This window comes from Lepeophtheirus salmonis, chromosome 1, assembly GCF_016086655.4.
Source record: "Lepeophtheirus salmonis chromosome 1, UVic_Lsal_1.4, whole genome shotgun sequence".
Taxonomy (NCBI): domain Eukaryota; kingdom Metazoa; phylum Arthropoda; class Copepoda; order Siphonostomatoida; family Caligidae; genus Lepeophtheirus; species Lepeophtheirus salmonis.
The window spans coordinates 49,363,269-49,388,548 of NC_052131.2; the positions used below are offsets into that span (position 1 = coordinate 49,363,269).

Sequence of the window (25,280 nt, forward strand, 5' to 3'; positions counted from 1 at the left end):
TAGTTCAGTACGTCCATGTCTACTATATCACGGGTTCTGTAGGTGAACTGCTGGGCCTCGAGACAAGTTAAATTTATCCGCCCCTTCTTCCCTGAGCATCTAGGGACCCTTCTAGTATCCCCCAATTACACTCCGGCCCTCATGTTGTACAATTAAAGTACTGGGATCCAATGCAGTTGAAACTCCACCCCTGCCACGTTTCTAATCAACAAAGTACCCTTCTAATATGCTATAATACCCCTGACCCACAGGTTGTCTAAATTTGTAGAAAATGAAATGAAATAAAAAAAATAAATAAATATTATTGTTGGATCGGTCTAAAAAGCTAAAAAAAAGAACGCAGTCCCATCAGTCCAGTCCTAATAAAATATGTCAGTCCTACGACCGGTGAATCGGTCTTGTATGCTAACTCCAACAACTCAGATGAAGTAGTTACTAACTATGTCCTTTTAGCTGTTCAACGTATCCTCTTTCAAAGGGACAAGATCATAGAGATATAAAGTATTGAGATTACTCATTAGAATGACGAGAACAATTTATTGAAGTGTTCAGCTGATGACCAATAAAGAAACATAAAGATCAAATCATTCAGTTATTATGTCAACATTAACCTTTGAGTTATTAATAATATTTCTTAAAATCTTGATAAATTAATCATTAGTGATAAAATAACCTTCTAATTTTTAGAAAAGGAGTTTGGTATTAGGTAAGTTTATCGTAGTGGATATCATTGGAACTTGATGCATTCTTATTTTTTATTCGTAGAGGTCAAAGCCTGCTTGCATTGCATTCAATTGTACTTCAAGAACACAGGCTTTTTCTGGATTCCCAGAGCACGATCTTGCTATTAAATTGTGAAAGAAATGTGAACTTAACCACAATTATGTGAAAATAAGCTTTTTTTCATAAGTATTTTCATAAATTTATAAAGCAATCATATGTTTCGGCATCCTTGTTAGTTATTACATAATTTAATATTCCATATATATTATAACCATCTATTTTCAGATGTCTTAAAAATCCAAATGGTCAAGGATATGTTTTAAGCACGTCAAGGACTCTAACATCATTAGGTATAAGGTTAAGTACACTCTTGTTGATGGAGCAGTGCCCCCCCCCATTTTCGACTCTCCAGTGCCCTTGAAGTGCTTAAAACATTTCCTTGACCATCTGGTTTGTTTCCAATCTTGGCGACTGCTTTAGAAGCGCTGGATTTTTAAGACATCTGAAAATAGACGGCTATAATGTATATGGAATATTAAATTATGTGCACTATTATTGTATATTTGTTAGGTATAGAAATATACAGTAATGGCTCCTATGATAATATAATCCTACCCCTAAACTTATTCCAACAATTATGATCTGTAAAAACATCACAAAATCAAATGATAATTCATGTTTTTTAATATTTAAACTTATTATTAGGTCACAAATAATTAAGTTTGAATTAGGACCATGATTATAGACTGTAAACTATGGGTAAAAATACTTCAATTAGGCTTTGAATTCACTCTTATCCGACTTCATCAATGTCCAAGAAGAAAAAAAGCCAGTACGAATTTGTACACTACGACTCCCGTGCAATGTATTCCTTAAAGTAAAACTACTAAACTGTCATGATTCATGGTAGATATAAGAAAAAGTGGTAATGTCTTACTTAATAAGATATGATGCCCTTCAGCCTCATCCCTCAGTCAACGGATGGACTCCGAAAGAACTCACCCCCTACCCTCCATCGAATACATCATAAGAGCTAAATTCTCAATTCGAGATCCTTTTCCTCTAAATCCATCAATATATTCTTCACTTCACGTTCCTTCGCTTGACGTACCCAAGTGATTTCCTTATTATTGAAAGGCTGCGATAGTTGAATTTCAACAATCCTCTGTCGCTGTCTCCAATTTCGAGATAGAAAAAGAAAGTATGACGTGCGGGCAAACTTTGAGTTATACAGGATACCCATGAAGTGAACTCTTTAATTAGTTTTTGATTAGTTTATTTTATGTTGCTGACTTTTTTTTTTTTCCCTTTAATTTGGTGATTTGGACTTGAAGAGTTCGACAACTTTTTACTTGCGGCTGAACAATAAAGTTATAAAAGGTATTGTCTCTGCTAAGCCGTGATGTTTGGGATTCACAACTCTATAAGTTCCCATTTGTTTGAAAAACTATTTTTTTGGTGAGTATTTTCATTCAAAGGCTAAAATTATCATAATACATGAATGTGATTTGACTAAAGAAGTTCTCATTTTTCTTATTTGAGTTTCAAATTGTTGTTTTATTTCATTTGATTGTCTTGAATTAAAGAAGAGTCAATCCTCTTTTAATTCTCTAGTAATTAATATCAACGAAATAAATATATTTCAAAGCGAAATAATAAATAAAATTCATGCTGATTCTATAGATACAAGGTCCAATATTAAAATAACTGTTACATATGTTTTGAATTAAAACTCTGAAATTTCCTCAAATTAGGAGCAATAACAAGTTAAAGATAATTGAATGAGATTTCTAATTCTAATATCCATTCTGATGTTCTGAAAATGCAAACGTATGTTCTTTAAACGTCTTACAACGTGTATTAACTTCGACGGATATGTTCATGGTTCAGATAAATATTATGTAGATAGATCAATCGTTTTAGTCCTAATACAGATCAATACCGCAATGAGCTACTATTCGCTTAGGTCAGTGATGACAAAACTATGACAAGCGTGTCATTAGTGATACGCAGAGGGACACGAAGGAGAAAAAACTGGTAGGAAGTTTTCGTCGTGCCGTAGAAAAATTAAGCTAACAATGTCTATCGATTAAATGAGAAAAATAATGAAATATCTGTCAATTGCACGTAGTAGCAATGATGCTTAGTGGCGTTACCTCTCTGTAGATACCTTGCGGTTGCCTTTTCATCAATAGACAATAGTGATGCTTAAAGCTTTAAACCAAGAATCGAAACGCGACCATTAACCTGAGGAAATAGTATGGTCAGTATTTTTCATATTTTTTCGCAAGATGTCGCTTTTACTATGAAGTCATTCATTTATTTATAATGAAGTCGATAACATGTGTTTTATGTTTATCTATATTCATATTGATATTCTAGTTTTTATAAAGTTATATTGAGTTAATTATTTTTATTATAATTAATTATGTCAGATGATAAGAATAATGTATCGGAGTCTTCGTATAATATTTTCGTCTGTAAGGTCTGCAACCTATCCTTCAAGGGAGCAGACGATCTTTTTGATGATGCAAAGACTTATTTTGAATGAAACGAAAATAATGCCCCTTATGAACCATCAATCAGATTGTCATCTTACTTACTCTAACTTACTTAAAATGATGGTCAAATTTAAGAGACTTGTGCTCTCCTATCCCCCGGGAATTCAATCCATATTTAGAAAAGTTATTCCCGAATTTGCCAGTACCATCTTTGAACAATTATACCTATACCTACTGAGATGAAATCAGGAGAGCTGAAGGCACCGTTTCAGCATCATTATTGGAGGGTGAGTAGATTCAATGCAGTTCAAAATATCCTTTATATTTTTAAGGCCCAATTCCTTCATATCTCCTTAGATAAGGGAATTTTGACCTCCGTGTTTCCTTGAAGGGATCCACTTGCTTCCGTTGATTGTTAATATATATTCTGGATCTTCGCTTTCGGTACCAAGTTTTCTGATGGAATTCGATAAGTGGTTGAAGACGAAGATCCTACTACAGGCTGGCATATAACAAAAATTCCCGGCAAATTGACCTTAAATATGCTCTTATACTAGGAGCTTGCGATACATGGGACCGTATAATGTTCTAATATGGAATCAAATTACTAATAGTTATGAATGATATATTTCACTTAACAAAAACTAAAGGAATACACCATTAATGGCAAAACACTTAAGAAATAAATTAAAATTGCGAATTGTCTATATATTGTTTCAATTATTTTATATTATTGTTTGGAGACTAATTAGTTTCACATCTAGCGGGTTAATTCTTCATTAGAACATCCTTTCCGATGGCGATACATGTGTATAGTGAGTATTTTCCCATAAATGAATCTAAAACTAATGAACATATACAAGCTTTACAGTAAACAAGTTGAAAAGAAGGAACACAAAATCAAGCATAATTTATAAACTATATTTCTTTTCATTTATTAAGGAATATATATTCTTCATCTGAGATAAACTCTACAAACATAATAAATTTCGAATTTAATAACGACCTCTTCTGTAGCCAGTTCTTGAAGGTTCCATCAATATCTGTCACCTGTAGTCCGGGGTCCATTTGCCCTCTTTTTCGTATAAAAAAAAACAAGCATTCCCTTTGCAGATCAGTACTGAGCTGTCCCAACTTCCAATTTAATCTCGTGAATTTCCATCAATTTCTCCACTTCCACAAATTATTACATGAAGGATTTAAGGATGAAACCTTGAATTTTGAAGCATTTTCCGAAAAAAAAACTCAATTCCTCCCCCTCAAGGACTTCCTGGAGACTTTTAGAAAGGAACTACTTCAAAACATGGAGACCATAGAGATTGAGGTTTCTGTAGGTATAATCTGATATTGGGTAGCAAGCCATACAGACTACAGTACTTGTAGGAGTCAGTCTACTAGCAGAGTTATTCTCTAAAATTACTTTTGATATGGTCAAAAAGCTCATTTGCTCCCCTGAAGGACAAATCTTATCATCTCACATAATTTATCACTAAAATTACAAAACTAATAATCCTAGAATTAGTCGAATAGAATATATTCTACTTTCTACACTTGTGACTCAAATTTAGCTATTTTTTTATAAATACCCGAATATATTTTAGTTTATAGCTAGAGTTGTTATTTTCTTGAAGATAGAAATAATATCAAAATACTGCCCTTGGCGGACAAAAAAAGTAAATTCTGACCAATACATTTTTCACCTATTTACTGTTTTCATACTCGTTTCGCTACTTTGTTTAAAGCTTTAGTGGTGATAATCGGTACATTTTTTACCTCGTCCGTTTCGAGTTGTCAACACGAAGAGTGGACTTTCTTTTCATTAGCTTTTATGCTTATTATTTAGTTCCTGTAGAGGGAAATTTCTTCGCTACTACATTCAACATAAAATCTATCATTTATATATACAAAACTGGATTGAATGTAAAATTCATAAATTCCTATTATTATCGACTTAATCACTTCTTCAGTTACATTCAAATAAAAGTTATCTAGACAAGTCCTAATTGCCAATCTTTTTTACTTCAGTGAAATTATATTTGTATGGTAATTTATGTATTTGATGTAATGTCAAATGTGTATCTAATTGAGAAGGAAGTTTGTTTAATAAGTCATAAAAATGAGCCATTGCAAGAGCAAAAGTATACAGCATAATTTCTTATCCAATCGTCAATATTTTGTCATATATTACAGTCATAATTAGCAGAGGCGTCTACAAGGTGTGTAGCCCCCCAAAAAAAGTAAAGGAATTTTTGCTTTTTTTTTATTATTTTTTTAAAATTTAATATTTTCTGAATAGGTGTAAATTCTTGAAAAAAAATTCTGAAAATTACATTTTTTTCAGAATAGCAATAGATTTTAGAAATTTTTTTCCAAAAAAATTAATATTTGAAATTTTTTTCCAAAAAATTTTAATTTTTGGAAATTTCAAAAACTAGTTCCCCCACCTAAAAAAAAATTATCTTGCGGATGCCCCTGAACGTAAAAAACTTTCGATCAATTTTTTCGGCCAAAATGAGCATAAAAGAGCTCTTAATTTTTGAAAAATGACCACCTAAAAAATAAAAATTGAGCAATTTGTATATTAAAAAAAATACAGTTTCATAAAGAAAATTTAAAGTAACTAGTGTTGTTTTATATTTATCATAATTCATTCATAAATTTTGCTTTATTATATCGACAAATCAAGATTTTCTTCTTTTAATTTTTGCCTTTGGTTAGTATTGGTAGTTTTAAATATACTAAAAGACCGTTCGACGTCCACATTAGCAATTGGAACAAGTTAAAAGTTGGAGTGATCTTCACGAGTCTTGATTAATATAAGCATCTCATCATCAACAGCAATTATTATACGTCAAACGTATAACATCAGGATTTCGCAATTTGGCATATAAGTTTTTCTTCTTTGTTGCAGGATTCAATGGGAACTATTCAACAGTCAATTTGGTTGTACTTGGAATCCAGCTCCCTCGCATATCCGATAATGTAATTACATGATATACATATTTTGACATCCAAAAAGAGGGCCTAATGAAAGAGGGTTTTTGTAAGTGGATTTTATCTCAAAAATTATCATAAAGGATTCATCAAAAACTGCTGTGTAATCTAAGTAAAACCCTAATTTTCTCTATTTATTTAGTACCAGTTTAGAAAAATTAGCAATTTTCATACGTAAAAGGACTTAAGTTTTTCCCAAAAAGTCAAAATGAGCAATTTTTTGAACGATTTAGCTCAAATCCTAAGTATAGTCATAATCTAACGAAAATATATCATAGTATTAAACAAATAGTTGACGAGAAAAAAGTTCGCTAAATAAAAACATCCTTTTTAAATTTCGTCAATGTAGAATCAATATTTTATTTATGAATACATTTGTCTGGATTAGCCAATTTTAAGGCTTAGGATGAGTTATATTATAAAGTTCGGAATAAAAACAGAGACCTTTATTTGTGTAGTTCATAAACGCATTGTACTATTCATTTATTAAAACATTGAATAAATGTAAGAATATGCCATAACTTGTATTACGTTGATAAATTATCACATTATCTATCAATTTTCGACATAATGATAAGCTCAGTATTGAGCTGCTTCAATAGTTATTATTAGAGTGAAATTGTTCATAAATAAATATATGTATAATTATAATAATTAATCTTGTTAATAGTTATCCAATGATGGAAAAAAATGTGCAGAGAACTATAGAGAATTGTCTAGTATCCCAGATTCACTCATGTCCATCATATCAATGTCTATAGAAAGACTGCTATTGTCATTTTGTGCAGTAGTCGACGAAAATATCACAGCCGTTGCAGCAGATGTTGATATTGGAGTATTAGAGTTTAGCTCATCAGAGGAGACGGGTTTCGTTATTTCATTTCCCTGGCCTTCTTCCGTTAATTGCGATTGCTGTTTTTTACCGTTTAAAATATCAAATTTGGGCAAGTCATTAGGATAATCTAAATAGTGAAATAGTTAGTTATAAGAATATAATTGAGAAGACTCTTTGGATGCCAAATAATTACCAGGAAAAGGAGAGACCGTCACCATGAGTTGCTCAATGACATTATTCAGCATGGATGTGGAGAAAGTGTCGTCCCGGCGAAGTCCGAGAGCCTTATGAAAGCTCTCAACGGCTTCCATTAAATTTCCCATAAGAGAATGAACGTAACCTATGGCGGAATATGTGGATGCGTTCAAAGGTTTTAAAACTAATGCTTGTTGATGAAAGTTAAGGGCTTCAGTGAATTTGCTCAGTTTGCGAGAACAATGTCCTAAATTGTTGAGAAGAGACTCCCATTTACTGGACAGGGCCGAGTCGTTTATTTTTTCTACTTGTTTGAGCGCATCCAGGAAGTACAATTCTGCTGTTACATAACTAAAATAGATAAATCGTTAAATCAAATGAATTTATGATTAAGTGTATGGCGTACTCATGATCATGAAAGTATATCACACCCATTTCATGTAAAACAAAGGGATCCTTGGGAGCAATACATAGAGCTTCAGAGAAAAACGTTTTGGCAAGATTTGGATTATTCGTCAGACTATATTCAACCCCAATGTAAAGAAGAGGCAAATGACACCTACGCAACAAACAAAAAAGTTAATTAGTTGAATAGAATGGATGCTAAATTTAAAAACCTACCCTTTCATAAGTTGACATGCCTTAAAATAAGCCGCAATGGCTTGATCATGTTCATTTTCTGTAGCAAATGAATGTCCATATGCAAGCCACGCAGGGCCAAATACTCGGTCCAATTGCGTTGCTTTGCTTAAAAATCGACGAGCAGGTTCATGTTTTTTAACTAAGTAATAGTAGCAGCCAACGGCGTACCATGAAATGCAGGATTCTGGATAGAGTTCTACTAATTTATGCGCCAAATGAAATAAATCTAGAAATGGACATAATTAAAAGGTTACTCATAATATGACTTATTAAGAAATGTTATACCATTTGGTTTCTGAAGCTCGACCATACAAGTAATGTGGATAGGAAGGCACTCTGTATGAAAGGGATCTTGTTTAATTACTCTGGAATAGAAAGGAAGTGGAATATGTGAGTATGTAAAAAAAAAAAAAAAAAAGAGATTATCACTCACTTGGTCGTTAATTTAAAGCATAGGGAGTAATCACAATTATAGTAAGCACGCTCTGCAAGACTCACTTGCACATCCGTGTTTTCTGCCAAAGGAGCTAATACACTAGGAAGAACCATATCAGAGGGTTGATTATATTTTTTGAGAGAGATTTCATAGAGAGGAATGACAAGATCCTCCTCTTCCCGAGGTAAACCACTGATTAAGTCAATCTCTTCTTGAGCTGTGAGAATTTGGTGCTTTACGAGTGCCTCAAAGGCTTCATAGCAATGAATGTCTTCTCTCAAAGCGGATTTGAATGCCTCTGTAGCCAGAACTCGATTGTCTAGAGCTTCAAGAATATATCCCTTTAGGAGGAATATGGATCCGAGGTTGTTATCCTCCTGCGTACGAGCCTTGTCAAATGCCTCGTTGGCTCCTTGGAGAACGAGAAGAGCCTCATCGTAGGCATGTGCTTCATAGAGAGCTTTGGCAGTTAAATAAGTGCAGTGGATGTTGGAGGTGTCCAACTCTCGCACACGGAGCACGTGTGCCGCTCGGTGAAATTCACGGCGAAGTAAAAGGCACTCCGCTAATCCAAGAACATCTTCTGTTGCATTACAACTCAGCGTCACCGCTTTGTTCGCCCAGTACAATGCGGATCCATATTGACCCTAACAATTAAGAAAGAAAGGTCAATCAAATCAGTCATCATTAATGTCCAGGCAATTAGTTACTCTTCTCTCTAATTCAACTTACTTTCTCAATATAAAAGGAGACCAGCTTCCTAAACTTGGAAACCAACTTTGGATTTGGTGTGTCCACCAAATCCTCCAAGATTTTTGTTGACATTACACTTAATTACTCCACCCAAATACTTTGTAAATTCCAATTATTCAATTGCAGTTTCGAGTTTGTATCGCTTCAATATTGGCTTGGGTTGAGACAACAAACAACGGTTAATTATACAAATTCATAACAACAAGTCCAGTGACGTCATCTTGATGATGTTTATATATACTCAGGGCCGACAACTCTATTCCTACATCAGCTAAGGTGTCTGAGCTAGAAAAAGAAATAATATTTAAATTATAAGTTATAACTTATAAATTATAATATAATATGTTGAGTACAAGCTGCAACTTGTATAAGCAAGTTGTACAAGTTGCAACCCCAAAATGTGATGAATCATTTAAAATGATGAATTTACAGTAATAAGTATAATGCAATAATTGAATATTCCACGAATGGGATGATCGATACATTAATGTTGTCATTTTTGACTATTTTAATACAAATTACTAAAGTATAATTATTCTGTGGCACATTATAAAGTTCAAGTGCACAGAGTTATATTATTCATAAATACATAATAATTATTACCTATGTAATTATAATAGATAAAAATAAAATGATAGTATTATTTCATAGTTGGTAATTAGAATGACTAATCCTTTAATTTAATAATACACTTTTAGATGAATAAATTGCAACTTGTACAAGTTGCAATTTACTCATCTAAAAATGCATTATTTAATTGTATATTCGGTCATTATCAAATACCATATATACAGTTATAGAATAATTTCATTTTGATCTATTCAAAGCATATAGTTATTATGTATATATAACTGTTGACTTTTGAACATAATAATGTACCACAAAATACTTATATTTTTCTAATTTGTATTAAAGTAATTATAAATGGTACATCTAATTGATCACCTATTGAATATTCAATTATTGTGTTATCCTCGTACCAAGTACTGTAAATCCTTCTTTAAAATGATTCATCTCTTTTGTTGGTTGCAAATTGTACAATTTGCTTGTACAAGTTCAAACTCGTAGTCAAGGAATATACTGTATGTATATTATTTTATCTCTTAATGCAGGAAGCACCTGCTTAATGTGAGGAAAACAAACAAATGTGACGTCATATCAAAGCACTTTTCTGAGATGATACCTTTATTAAATCATTCGCTCATCTTGGCATCTAGTTCTTTGTATTTTTTTCTCTAGCTACGAATCTGAGTTCTAGGCACCTAAATCTATATTAAGCAAAATGATTATATATTTCCATGGCACTCGAGTTTTCTTTGTTGGTCTTAAATTCAACAAAATGCTAGAGACGGTATTCTAGAAAATGAATTATATAGTAAGATTTCAACACTGGAGATATAAAAAATACGAAATGTTTTGGTGATGACGTATAATGTTAATATCATATGTTTCCAAATGTGAAGCATTAGACTGCGTAGAACCTATTCTCCAACTCAACTATTTATATTTAAATAATAAAGAAAACCTTTATGGAAGGTTATTCATTGCTAGCGAACACTATGGAAAACCGTATTGTTCAAGTTTTAGTTTCAAATAAGCTACATAATTAGGAAATAGTAATTATAGTTAATTTATAGTCAACTAAATTATGGCAAAATCAGCACGGATGGTAATTGATACTAGAATTGGTAATCTGCTCTTGACTAAGGGGTTAACATTGTAATATTGCGATGTTTGATGATAGAGTCTACGTAACTATTTGCCACCTTCCTTTTTCTATTTTTCTGCCACTTGGGAGTTGAGGTCACACTGTAATTTCTGAAGGAGCCATTTTAGTCGTTTAGTTATTAACTGATTCTACCTTCTTATTCCTATTCGTTTCCTTCACTTGTAGACGAAACTTTATCCAAAAATGCCTATCTCTCTAGATGATATCAAGGGTCTTATTGATGAGAAGCGAAAGGCCCTCCATGGCCAAATCGCTGGATACCGTGAGGGAGGTGGAAACGAAAAAGAAGTAGCGTAAGTCTGTCATATTTAATTTTCTAATTGGAGTTTTGAAGATATTCACTCTTTGACTTCCTTTAAGGGATGCTCTCACTATTTTTGAACTCTCTGTGGATAACTTGTTCGAGGACGCCAAGAACTACCATCCCGATGTGAAAGTTGCCGCCTACAACAGACAAACCAAGTTGGGAAAGTCAGCCACTCCATTCGATCCTAGATTTCCCAATCCTAACCAAACCAGGTATTGAGTCATTATTATCCGATTTTCTTTACTTTCTATTACCCAGGACCTTGGCTATTCTGGGATGTTCATATCTTGCTCATTATGATCAAGACAGTCATATTTGATTGAATGTTGACTGATTTTATTTTTTGACGCTGTCATTGGATTTATATATTTGTAAACTAGGTTGTATAATTTATTCCTTCAACAATTGGATCTTCGAAAATATTTATTCGTTCCTTTGTAATTCAATTAACGTATGAAATACGTCATCGATTGCACTGTATTTAGTGATCCCTGATTCATATATCAATAGAACATAAAGAAAAAAAATAGGAGTATAACATACAGGGAGCACTAATCGATATAAATGGATATTTCTGGTTGATTAAACAACCCCACTGTCTCTAAATTTTTAAATTGTCATTCTTAACTGTAAATAAAATGGAGTATTTAAGTAGAAGTCGTTCCTAATCAGTTGCGACTTGGCTCGCCTTTCAATTATGTGCATTATTTTTAAACGCAATTTTTATCATATTTTGGAAAAGTATTCCTTCCCCCAATTTGGCAGCCCTTAAATTATGAAACTTTTTAAATATATTTGGTCCAGAGGAAGCGACGGCCCCTTTGTCACTGTTCCTGGTTTATTTACACGTTAAAACTTCCTTAGCTGAACATATTACTAAAATGAATCCAATCGAAAGTATGGTGTATATATGATACAATTATAATATAAATTAATTTATTTTAATCAGTTATTCTTCTTAACCGTATGATTAAAAACTCCTTTAAAATTATATGTAAAAAAAAAGAAACTACTAATATTTTCTAAAGAAAGCGTCAATTACATAATATATTTTTAGTAAAAAAAAATTAATAAATTAAAAAAGTTTATAAAATTTATGAGTAATAAATCTAGGAGGGAACGGCTTTATTGAGATTCTGCAATTAGATAATGGGGGCAAAAAGGCTTAGATTGTTTAGGAAAAAGTTAGCAGAAATGCTACTAATTTGATTCTGGAAAATGTCTTCTTTGGGATTGAATATCAATAGGGTACTAAACTAGGTAAACTAAATTTGTTTATCTCATTTTAATAAGTGTATTAAATTTTAATTTTGAAAATTAAAGTGTTAGTATTCTTATGTTATGGATGTCACAATCAGAATAGCTATATATTATTTCTTTATAGTTAATTTGCTTGATAATGAATTATAATTTTATTTTCTTGCTCCATTAGACATTGTTTCCAATCGTATGTGGACTATCATCGCTGCACCAAGTTGAGAGGTGAAGACTTCAAACCTTGCGAATACTTTTTGAGAACCTACAAAACTATTTGCCCAAGTTATTGGCTTGAGAACTGGGATGAGCAATTGCAAGAAGGAACCTTCCCCGTTAAGATCTAAATTCATGGAACATCATTTCTTCTTTGTAGTTTGTCTTAATAATGATAAGCAAATGTGTAATTATGATTTGGGACATTTTTATTTGTTAGTTTTTTAGTGAGAAATATAATGGAGTTTACTTTTTAAGTATATCTTTAATCAATGTCGTTTGATTCTTAAGATTGTCTTGAAATACATTAGTTATTCAATTGTTCTTTCGAAAATGAGATGGCAAATACTTTTTGTCATTCTTTGCTTAAATATCCAATTTATAAATTGCATCCTTTCTTGGCTTAATTGTCCAATACTCATTTAAAATATGCTCAACCCCCTATTACATAGTTGTCATTATATTTGTAATATGTGATTCCGTTCTTGCTTATAAAATTAATCAAATCGTTCCTTCCAAACATATCTTTCCTTTTGACGCGCATTTTGATTTTTAACTTTCTATACGCACATTAATGATAATCCATGCGTAATAATGTTTTAAGGGTGGCTGACTATCCTTGTATGTATCATATCATTTAAAACAACTGAACAATTTATGTCAAAGGATATAGAATTCAATGCTGCGGAAGGGTTCATCTCTTGCTACCCATTCCTTGTACCTTCATGATACGTACTAAAAACTTTTGATATCTATATCTAATTGAGAAAACATTTTGTCATTACTGCCTTCAACGTTTATGATATGAGTTTTTATAAAATGCAATTATGTAATTTTTTTATTTATAATACACTAAAAAACCTAGTAATTAGGAAGTTATTTTTAAAGTAGTTATTCATGGTTACTAAATTTTAAATACTTTATATATTTGTGTATATATATTTATATGAAGATTTTCTTAACTTCTTGAATTTTTTTTTATAATAAGACATTTGCATTTCTTCTACCACAGAATCTAGATCATTGGATTTATAATTCCTGCTTCTTTATACATGTTTTATGTGATCGTGATTATATTCATCATGATAGTCTATTAACGTCATTTTTTCTTCCTTTTTTCCCCCACTTAAGTAATTTTTTCTGCTTATTTTATACACTTGCAGTGCCTAGTGCGTAATTTGTATTTAGATGCATTTTTCGTAGATAATTCTTTAGAAATAAGCACATTCAACGATATCCGGTTTTAGAGTTTTCTTTAAATTTTATAAAAGTTATATTTCTTTTAAAATGCAATCGTTCAGATTAGAATTTGTAATTAAAAAAATTGAGAAAGACCAATTTTTGCTGAAATTTGTATTTTGACATTTTAGAAATGTAAAACACATTATATTCAGCTCTTACTTTACTCCCATTTATTATTGAGAAAATAATATACCATAATTCATTCTGCACATTAAAGAAAAATTGACTGATATGGGAAAGGTAAAAATGCCGTCTTTATTCCAGATATCATGGGTTCCATGCATAAATACATACTTTCCTGTTATTAAGATATTATGTGCTGTATTCATTTAAAAAAATAGAGAAAAAAATACCCTATATTCTCAGTTTAACGGATTTTGTGGATATTTTTTTTCGTCTCCTTCATTTGAATTCCATAATCCCCCCTGGCCCACAACAACAAAAAAAACTTAAATACCAAGCTATGAAATAGCCAATTTTTGATGGAGTGGAGCCTATGATATGAAATGAATTGTGAAATACACAAACCGACATGCGAGCTAAAATCAGAATCAACTTAATTCATTCAATAAAAATTATGAAATATTTTTCATATATGTCACATTTCAAACTGCTTCAAAACACATATTTGATTCAAAATATTGATTTTGGTGCAGATATAATATGCTTACAAACTGTACACGTAAAGTATTATGATTAATGTATGATTTTTTGGTTTGATTCCTACCCCATACTTCTTTTTTTCAAGTACCTAAATAGTTATTAGAGCACTTATATTAGTGTAACTAGAACTATAGTGGCCATTGTGGCTACTTGAGCAAAAAAATTTATCATTATCGTCATATCTAAAAAAGATAACAATGTCAAAATTTTCTTTAAAAAATTAAAAACAGTTTTTTGTCTCTTCCAGAAAAAGTTATTTGTCAAATAACCCTCTCCCCCCCTTTCAATCAGGTTTTGAATATAATTGAATGTAGTAGGAAAGGAAGTTCACTACTCAGGATTTAAATAATAACAAAAAACTAACAAACTCGAAGAAATTATAAAATATATTTTTTCTTTTCTTATGCCTGAATTATAATAATATTTTTTTCTTTTTTTAATTTGATATCATTTTGAAGTACTTCCGGTACACTGGAATTTTGAAGTGATGGAGTGTAACAGTTTTTGATAGCATATAAAAGACTTTTTTAGGAGGTCACCAATACCTAAACACATCTCCTGGTTCATGATAGTTTTGAATTTGGTCAACTTTACAAAATAGTGAACACTCTACTGTACATGGAGGTCTGGGCACTTGGTACTGGAGATGACTAATGGCGACTGATGGATGGGGATATGTAGTCTTGGATCGGTCTTAGAACTGATTTCTTAATCAGTATCCCCCCTCCCAACCCTTTCACTCAATTTTTTTTTATCAGTTCAATCTTTTTTATCATTCAACGGTCCTTAGTACCGATATATCGGTCCTTCAGTCCTACGATCCTATCTGTGTTTTTATTTTCTTCCCTCCTAGCTAGGATTGAATAATATAAAACCAAGAAAATAAAAAATGATAGCTAGAACCTATAATTATAAGTTCTAGCTATACACTTCCTACTTTAAAATTCAGGCATATTGTCTCTTTGAAGGAGGTTATAGGATCGGGCCTAGGACTGACAAAATTGAATTGTACCGGTCTGATAAGACTGCAATTTTTTTGGACCGATCCAACACTAGAGACATATATGGTTTATTGCGTTAACTAAAAAAAATGACATCATCATAAATATTTAATAGTGAATGGGAATTGAATCGGTGTATATTATTCGTACCTTTGGATATGGAAGTAAATCCTATCATTGCTCTTCCCCTGCTATCGAATGTCATTTATAATAATTAACCTTACTCTCTCACATCAATCAACAATCATAATCCATTTTTCTCTTTTTTTTATCTACTCACAATTCAATCTACGTAAGCAATACGCAAGTTCTTCGGAGCCCTACCTCAATGGCGTTACACTTAAACAAATAACTAGCTTAGAAACATTGTACACCGTATGATGTCACCTAACATCCCTTTTCATAATGGGAATTAAATGTCCGGGGAAGAATTTTACAGGGAAGGAATTTACTGAGAATGAAATTAAGAGGATTGAAAAGAAAGGGAATTAATTTACCTAGCACCACTTTTTATATATTTAGCATAAATTACTTTCCGTTAAATAATATCATATTTCTTAAATTGGGTCTTACCTATATTTGTAGTACAGAGGTTTGGAGTAAATAAAAAGTATCAATTTCCCTCTTTCAAAGGTTTTTAACAGTTATAGGGACATCGTGGGATCAGAATCAAAATCCAAAAAGTGGAAATTATATGAATAAGATAAAACTTGTTATTAAGTTTTGATTGCATTTAATGAATAGATATTTTTTGATACAAGACTATGTAGTTTCAAGTGAACTTATAGTTTATACATCCTAAAGCAACGTTTTAAGACAATGTTTCATGTATGTTGCTGTGTAAACTACTAAGGGAGATATTTTACTCGCTACAAAATATTGGTCTAAGAATTCATAAGGAAATTGTCCTAAGTGATGTTTACTATGATTAGTCTTTGATTTTTATTCATAATAATGTCTTTTTACATGATCGTAGAAGGCCCACATTATTGATGCAATTACACACTAGTGAAAGTTAGTGAATCTATTGTGCATTCGTAGTTTAATATACATTTGAAAAATATATGTTCATGTGGAAAATATGTATGAGGGAGTTCACTAATTGCCAAAAGCTAGAAATGACTAGAACATGACTAGAACTTATAGCTTCGGACTCTATATTTTCAATCAATGACAGCAGGTCCACAACCATATGAAGGATCAGCTCATAGCGGGATAAACAAAAAAACAGACTACAACGGTAATCTAATTACTATATGCATAGGCATTTAAAAAACAAATCTCAATGAGTAAGTAGTTGGGTACAAGTTGCAATTTGTACGTCTTACTTTAACATAATTAATTATTCCACGTATTTTAACTTTTATTAACTGTTTGTATACATTTCATATTGATTTATTAGTAATATTACTCATTTATGACTTACCAACGGTAGTACACCGCATTTCTCGGAGTTATTAGGCATTGACGAACAGACACACATTGTTTTATTAATATAGAAGACAACTCCCCAACAAATCCATAGTTTTACTTTCCATTTTTCATGAGCACACTTGCACGTAGCTACTCAATACTTAGATGCTACCTCTTCAAGAAAGAAAGAATAAGGATTAGAACAACAAAAATAAAACAAAAAAACTATTGCTTAGGTGGTATGCAACACCAACAAAATTTGCCCCTAAAAAATGTTTAGAATTTGTAACACTTGTTTTTTCCCCTCTTTTTTATTATAACGTGCTGGCCTTTAGCTACACACGCTCGTTGCTACATTGTTATTTCTTAGATCAAAAAGTAATACAGTTCAAAGATATTAAACACAATATTAAAATGACTTTACAATAAACTTTCAAATATCCAGATAAACTTTGTCTTTATTAACACTGATTTACGAGCTTCAAAGACTTGAAAGTTGTACTGGATCATATGGCACTGAATACTTATCATTTTTTAATTTTTATGGGAAAATTCAAAAATCACACTCCAATTTATAAAACAGATCTAATGAATTGCTTTAAGGTGCAATCATTGCATCACAATTATTATAAATTATAGGAAATCATAACAAAAAAAAACATAAAATTAAAAAATAGGAGTTCAAATTTTAAATATTCCCCCTAAAATATGTAGAAGAAAATATACATTTTTTATTTACTTTAATAAAGTTATACATATATTCAGTTTTGAACACTAAAAATTAGGATGGACTTTTGAAATAATATGGTTACCCTCGATGCATTTTATCTACATATATTGATAAATCAAAGTTTGTATGATTGTTTCTTTGATTGCTTGATTGTCCGAAAAAAAACTCCAATTTTAAGAGATAAAATGTTAATTATTAGTCACACAATAACTAATTTATTCATTTAATTATGAAAATGCTTCAACCAAACTGCGAATAAAACCGTTTAACAAAAATCATGACAATTGTCCAATAAATCACGGGTTACCTCGCCAAAACCAAAATATACAATGTATCTTGTTGTCCGCTATCGATGTTTGGATGGCATGGGTGAATATTTTTCTTATTGCTTTTCAAAGTAACTTTAACTCCATGTATGGTTAAAGTATCTCATTCAATGACAAATCCATATTGAGAATCATGGATTCAGAGACGATAATTAATTAATGAGCACTTGGTCATTGCAACTCAAGGTAAATGATTAAACGTTTTATCTTTTAAAATTAGAGTAACATTAATGGGAATCATAGTTAATTGAATTAGGGAGACCTGGAATCATCACGGATACTTTTTATTACCACAAGAGGAGAATATAAAAGGATTGATTGTTTGAAAAAAAGACGACGTCATATTTTACTCCATTCATTCAAGAGGCAAAATATAGAAGAATAAGCTTTGTTGGATACCTGATTATTCCATGTGTCTATGATTACATAGTATTGTAGCATAAATAATAAAAATATATATTTATTATTTTTTTTATTGGTCATGTGTCTGTTTGGTAAAGGGGTCATTTGGCACAGTGGCTTTTGGGAAAGTGTCCCAGAACCAAGTTAATATTATAACGCTATTTCATATTTTTGAGGAAGTTCTCATGCTGAAAATATGTTTACAAAGAAAGAGTAAGTTATTTTTTTATCTCTAATTCTTAATATAATTCTGTTTCAAACTTGAGATTTTAGTTAAAAGTAGTCACAAAGCAAAGTTGAAGTGATTTGATTTACATATCATTTTATTTAGAAAAAAAAAATATTACGCCTTCTCCCTAATTTTATTGACGTGTGAAAAAAATACCGTCGGTCATTAAAATGAATGATGGTCCAGAAAAACTTTAGGAGCTATATAATTCAAAATTGAATCGTTTGTACCTGGAATAGTATATATTTTAGGCTGATGCTTTTAATTTTCTCCTACCAGCTGTAATATTTCCGATTAATTTTTTTATAACGATTTACGCATTTAATATTTTATCCGAAATTTCGTATTACGACAGGCAGCAACAGAAATACATAATGAGCGATATTCGTAAAAAGTTAATCGATTAATGGAATCACCATAACTTATGGACAGCCCGCTTGGGAGTTATTCTCTTGAACTTGATGTGTGCACGTTCGTGCCTCGATGATTCCTAGAGAAATAAATATACTTTATATATATAATTTCAACAAAAGATTCCTAGGTTAGATGGAGTAATTGTAATACTATAATGTTTACTTATACTTAATCAGTGCCACTCCATCTAACCAATTAAAGGAACATAAAAAAATAGATTATTCCTTCTATGAAAATGATGCACAATTTGAGTCAATCTACTTAATACTTCTGAATTATTTTTTTTACGAAGCAACAGAAACTCAATTTTTGGGTAAAATATCCATATTTCGGAACGCGTGGTATTGCTCAATCATAGGACAAGCAGCTACTTGATATTGACTAAATCAAGGTCCAATTTGTCACAAAAAAACTACAGGTTCTCAAAACCCCAGTTATTTGACTAATTGATTCACATGTATAACTTGAAAATGCTAAAGAGATATTTTTATTTCCGTCAGATCACAGGACCTTTACAAAAATGAGTAAATCTATAAAAACCATTCTATATTTTGTATTTCTTACTTTAAATTTGTGTATACATAAAATTTTAGTTTATAAAACATTTATTACTTATAAGAATTCGATACTTGATATTTTCTAATTTTGGCAGTGAAACCGGGGTCGAATGTCAAACCATATTATGATACTTTTTTTTTTTTTTTTTTTTTGGAGGGGGGAGGTTACCTCCCCAAATAGAGGCTAGCGACTGATCATATTTATGTAGGTAATGGGTTAAAGTAACGAGGATAGGATTTGTACTATGCAGTTATCACTTGCAACATCATTGTTTTCAAACGGTTTAAAATGGCGGAAGAATCCCTCCAGGTCAATTAAATACATTTGACAAATCGTTAAGTACTTAAGCCATTCAGTTATAGACTCATATAATATATTCAATATACAACCTAACGGTGGACTCTAACAATTAATAATACCACAACAGTTTAGACATCTTGCCGAAAATGAATTTTTGATTTGTAAGCATATAATTGTCCACACCGTTTTATGTAAGTGAATTTTAATGTGCATGGGAATGATTTAGTCATTCGCAGCAGTATTATTTGGGAATAAAAATGTACCGTACTCGCATAAACTATGTTTCCCTCACCTCTTAGCACTTAGGTATTTAACAGTAATAAGTAATTAGTATTATATTATTTTGCTAGATATGATGGTCTGGAATAAATAAAAAGTAATATGTACTAATATTGAAGACGGAAATTTAATAAATATTTGGTATAAATATTTTAGATTTGCTTTTCAAATTAAATTACAACTTTACAATACAAAAATATTAAGACAGATATTTTTTATCTCTTCAAATTTGTATATGGGTGCCTCTTCTTTGGTAATAAACAAACCATCACTTGTGGGTATTTATAAACATCAATTCTTGCTTACTTTGATGTAAAAGGATGTTCTATTACGGAAATGAAGGGATTTCACAACGTAACCTTGAGATACAATTTGAGTATTCAGAGTATACAGTTTGACTAAATTCTTTACCAAAACAAAAAAAACATAACATGCTAATTGTCATAGAATATAAGATATAAAATAAGTTTAGCGCTTAGAGAGTTCCATTAGTCAAGCAATATCTGTTAGCGATTCTACTATTGAGCCCAGCATTAGCAAATCTGAATCTTCTTATAATACTCTTAGTTTCTAAGGTTTGAGGTAACGTCAAATCTATAGACAATACGAAGGTATGCAAGCACTGTGGAACAAGCTACAGGATTAACAGCGCAACCTCAACAATATCCAGACATATGCTGAATATACATGGACTTTCCCATTCATCAACTCAACGCAGCAATGATTAAATATCGATTACACATGTTAGTCTATAGATCGACTTTGGCAAAGTTATTTCCTTAGTATTAAAAGGTTGCGATAATTGAATTTCAAATATCCTCTGTCGCTCTCTCCAATTTCGAGATCGAAAGAGAAAGTATGACGGGTACACTGTCTAAGTTATAATGTCTTAGACTAAGTATCCAAGTATAAATGGGGTATTAATTTATTTAGTGCATTGCTCCTTAATTTTAGATTCATTTATAGGAAAATACTCACTTCACACATGTATCGCCATCGTAGAGGATCTTCTCATGAAGAATCCGTCAACTAGATGTAAAACTAATTAGTCTGTAATGATAATATAAAATAATTGAAACAATATATGGACGATTGACAATTTTAATTTATTGCTTAAGTGGTTTTCTATTAATGGTGTGTTCCTTTAGTTTCGATTAACTTAGATATATCGTTCTTACTCACCCTGGAACGGTGCTTTCAACTCTCCTGATAGACATATTGACGTGTAATTTTATATCTCTCCTAGAGATCATTGTCCTTGCTTGAGCCTCCCATTCGAAAAAGATATGCCAAACCCAGATGTTTAAACATCAGTATTAATTTCTAAATATAGATAGAATTTCCAGAGTATAGGAGAGCACGAGTCTCCTAAATTTGACCATCATTTTAAGTAACCCAGACTCTAAGATGACAATCTGGTTGATGGTTTATAAGGGGCATTATTTTCGTTCCCTTCAAAATGAGTCTTCGTATGATCAAAAAGATCGTCTGCTCCCTTGAAGGACAGGTTGCAGAGCTTACAGACGAAAACATTATCTGAAGACTCCGAAAACTTAGTGAAATAATAACTCTCCTTTTGAGAAGATTATTATTTTGATTTAATAATTATATTTTATTTAATTAAAGATTGATAACTAGTTTTAATACATTTTAAGTTGTCCAGTTATTGGATTTAGTGTAACAATTCAGAGACTTGAAATATCAAACGTGGAATACTGCAAAGAAGATTTTAATCAATGAATAAGTTATTCATGGTTGCAGAGCGAATAAATACATGTAGCAAAGTCTTGCTTTTTTGAAGACTAAGTATGATCACATTAACGAAGAAAACACAATAATTAGAATAAACAGCTTCAATCAAACCATTTCCGATCTAGCTCAATTAATTTATTATCAAAAAATATCATTTATTTCCGAGCAATACATAATAGTATTTTCAAATAAAAATAGTGATTATAGAAATGAACAAGAAATAAGTTAATTTTGTTACTTTATAAGTGAATTACTCTACATTGAGTGATCAATGTAATCATGAGTTATTCCAATTAAAGATTCATAGCATTCATATCTAAATATAATCTAATACATAAATATCCGGAGGTAAAAGTTGAGCTTGCTGTCAGAATTAATTTGAAATTAAATAAATATCAAACGAAGATCATTATGTACCGTGTCTTGAGTTTGAGTAGTAGTGTTAATAACGATTTGTTGCATTAAAATAGGCAAAATATGGACTAATTCATGCTTAAAATGTTGAATAATCCAAATTTAGGTTCGTAAGTTTAAGATTTTTGAGATTAAAGGCACATATTAAAGCAGATATTGTCTATATATACATATTTGTAGAGGGGAGAATGAGGCATCCTTGATAATAAACTCTACAAAAATGAACCACAAACATGTAACATAGTCATCTAGGAAATCAAATCAGAAACATTATTTGCAATACTTTTAATGAATTAAAAAAGGGAGATCAAATACAAACACAAGAGATGAGACCAGAATTACTTAATGTGAAGTCATCTATAGATGAAAATAAGTATAAAAATTAGTTCTTTCTTCCGATAGAATTGATCATTGCTTTTGGATGACTTTTTCAAGTTTCACCACCAAAGACTGAATTTTTTTGACAAAAACTTTCACCAGACGATTAACAATTTCATAATTGTTGACTTAAATCCCAAATGAGGTTTTTCAATGGACGATCAGATAAGTCCCTATCTCTGCTTTATGATTCATCACTTTTAACAAGAATTAATTCTTCTCTTTTACAATTGTTATTTAATAGAATAATTATTTTTAAAAGTTCTAATAATGAGATTGCGAGGCTTATGTCCTTCCAGAAGTTAAGTAATCCATGTCAAGAGTGATCCCAATGACGTCATCAGTCGTTTTTGTTACCTAGCCTTATTCTAGGAACATTAGAACTAGTTACTGTTCTTTAAGTACACACGCTCCTGAGTTGTGACTCATTTTCCTAATATAAAAACTTTATACATAAATCATAATACATCATTGAAAATGTATCACTTTCGGCTCCCAAAAGGCTCTTCAGACTTTATTTTTTGTACTAATTTCATCCTGACAAAAAAATTAATAATAAAAAGGCAAGAAATCCATCATTTGAGGTGAGCCGGTCATTAAGTAACTACGATCATAAAGAACAACATCGTAACGAATGTCTTTACGGATCAAAATAAAATGATCGCATCAACTAATAGTTGTTTATTAAAATGACTAATATTTTAATTTAATATTAACGTAATGAGACGTACAAATTGCGATGTAGACACAAAAAGATACATTAATCTATTTTTGAAGACATAGGATTTTTAGTGAATATCAATTTATTTGTTTGTGTACATTATCATAACCCTACCTATTGTCTTTAAGATATTATATTCATTTCAGCAACGGTTATTATGTTGACAAAAAGTAATGGGAAATTGTTTTTCTAAAATTACAAACAATATTCATACGATGTACAAGACATTTATAAGAGCCTAACACTTATTAATAACTCTCATAATTATCCCTTCCCCCACCCCCAAAAAAAGCTCATTTCCTCAATGTCTTATTATCCCCAATCAATTAAATAATTCAATACTGAGTTATTATGAGATACGCAACAATGAAACTATGAAAAGTACCCTTTATTCTAATCGTGCAAAAAATTAGAAAAAATAATATCATCAAAAGTATTACATAATGTTAAAATTATAGTTTAGTCTTTCTATATGGTTTGAATGAGACATTTGAACCCTTATCATTATGAACTCTGTAACAGTGATTATGCAAAGATAATCTTGTCTTAAATTTTTTACTACAAAGGGAACAAACGACACCCTTTGAACTTATATGATTTGATTCAACATGATTACGAATTGCATTGCCGTAAGGAGTCAAGTAGCTGCATTTTTTACATTGAAATTTCTTTCCCGTTCTCTGCTTAGTGTAGTATCGACTTATCTCCAAATCTAAGGCGCGAATGTGTTCTAAAATGGAAAAAGCAAATATTATATATGAAGTGAAATAATATAATTAATTAACTTTACTCTTGTTCTTATCCAGTTTAATATCTTTGTTATTAGTTTCCATGGTTTCAAATTTATCTGGACTAATATTTTGAGCAATATACGAATCATTCATTTCATACGGAGTATAATATTTTTCAATTTGTGCTGTTGGAGGAGATATAGATAATAAATCGTCAGAAACATTGTCTACACTGGAAAGATCAGGCAAATCACGAGGTGGAGATGGAGTAGGAGAATCACTTAAAGATGTGGGCATTTTTTCAGTATTAAGACATTTGATTTCAAACTCTTCGGCTATAGAAATGAAATCATCGAGTTCCTCTTGAATAACTTTTACCTCTCCATAATACATGAAGGAAATGAGTAACTCCATATGATGGAAGTTAATTCCTCTTAGATAAATCCAGGGATGCGCCTGAGGTGGTGCAGATTTAATGATGGAACGGAACACGGGAGAACATGCACTGAGAACAACCTTATGAGCTTTGATTTGCCTAGAGCCAGATATGAGTGTCACATCAAAAAGTTCTTCATTTTCATAGAGATCCGAAAGACCTTTAATATTGGAGTCGAAGGAATTCCATTGAAGAGAAAAATGCTCAATAGACCCCATTTTGGATTTTAACTTTATTATAATAATATTAGTAATTTGTAGGTATTAATATTTAATTGTGGTTTATTGATTTCTCACTCTAATAATATCTCATACAATCATTGAGTACATGAAATATTAACAATATTAACGAACAATAACGTACTTACCAGCTAATCCAAGTAAGTAAACATACTCTAAAGTAGTGGTTCTCAACGTAAGTAGACCCTTTTCAACTTATGGACTCGCCCAAAAACATATCTGAGCAATGTTTATACCTCTTTTGATCATTATCAAAATTTGTAGTTCTACTGAATGTTTCTTACTCAAAACCGATTAGAGAAACTATGTCCTACAACAAGGACATTTAAGCTATGGAATAAGGTGGTTGTTAATTTTTTTTTCTTTTTACTAGAAAATTTAATTTTTGAAAGTTTTTTTTCGTTTGTTCCAAATTTTTATAATTTTTTTTAAATAGCTGTGGATTTTTGAAAAATTTTAATTTATTA

General features: G+C 31.1%; 3 protein-coding genes and 2 long non-coding RNA genes across 5 annotated transcripts; 3 read left to right on the forward strand and 2 right to left on the reverse strand.

The window, feature by feature from the left end:
* The first annotated feature begins 2,724 nt into the window (after positions 1 to 2,724).
* Positions 2,725 to 3,931, forward strand: LOC139907607 (uncharacterized). The gene is made up of 2 exons (XR_011784322.1): positions 2,725 to 3,511; positions 3,582 to 3,931. It is a non-coding gene; the product is annotated as an uncharacterized lncRNA (long non-coding RNA).
* Positions 3,932 to 4,895: 964 nt separating this feature from the next.
* Positions 4,896 to 6,869, forward strand: LOC121131899 (uncharacterized). Its single transcript, XR_005869189.2, has 3 exons — positions 4,896 to 5,440; positions 5,943 to 6,081; positions 6,136 to 6,869. It is a non-coding gene; the product is annotated as an uncharacterized lncRNA (long non-coding RNA).
* On the reverse strand, positions 6,664 to 15,764 carry Cdc16 (cell division cycle protein 16). Its single transcript, XM_040727296.2, has 8 exons — positions 15,642 to 15,764; positions 9,059 to 9,364; positions 8,324 to 8,973; positions 8,176 to 8,255; positions 7,870 to 8,116; positions 7,655 to 7,807; positions 7,247 to 7,599; positions 6,664 to 7,180 (listed from the first exon to the last, which is right to left on the reverse strand). The coding sequence occupies exons 2-8, from the start codon at positions 9,149 to 9,151 to the stop codon at positions 6,921 to 6,923; spliced, it is 1,836 nt and encodes a 611-aa protein (XP_040583230.1). The 5' UTR covers positions 9,152 to 9,364; positions 15,642 to 15,764; the 3' UTR covers positions 6,664 to 6,920.
* Positions 10,876 to 12,854, forward strand: COX6B (Cytochrome c oxidase subunit 6B). Its single transcript, XM_040727297.2, has 3 exons — positions 10,876 to 11,101; positions 11,169 to 11,327; positions 12,548 to 12,854. Exons 1-3 carry the CDS (start codon positions 10,992 to 10,994, stop codon positions 12,714 to 12,716), a joined length of 438 nt encoding a protein of 145 aa, XP_040583231.1. The 5' UTR covers positions 10,876 to 10,991; the 3' UTR covers positions 12,717 to 12,854.
* A 7,989-nt stretch (positions 15,765 to 23,753) lies between the features above and the next one.
* LOC121131900 (uncharacterized) lies at positions 23,754 to 25,226 on the reverse strand. Its single transcript, XM_040727298.2, has 2 exons — positions 24,198 to 25,226; positions 23,754 to 24,137 (listed from the first exon to the last, which is right to left on the reverse strand). Exons 1-2 carry the CDS (start codon positions 24,790 to 24,792, stop codon positions 23,860 to 23,862), a joined length of 873 nt encoding a protein of 290 aa, XP_040583232.1. The 5' UTR covers positions 24,793 to 25,226; the 3' UTR covers positions 23,754 to 23,859.
* Positions 25,227 to 25,280: the final 54 nt, after the last annotated feature.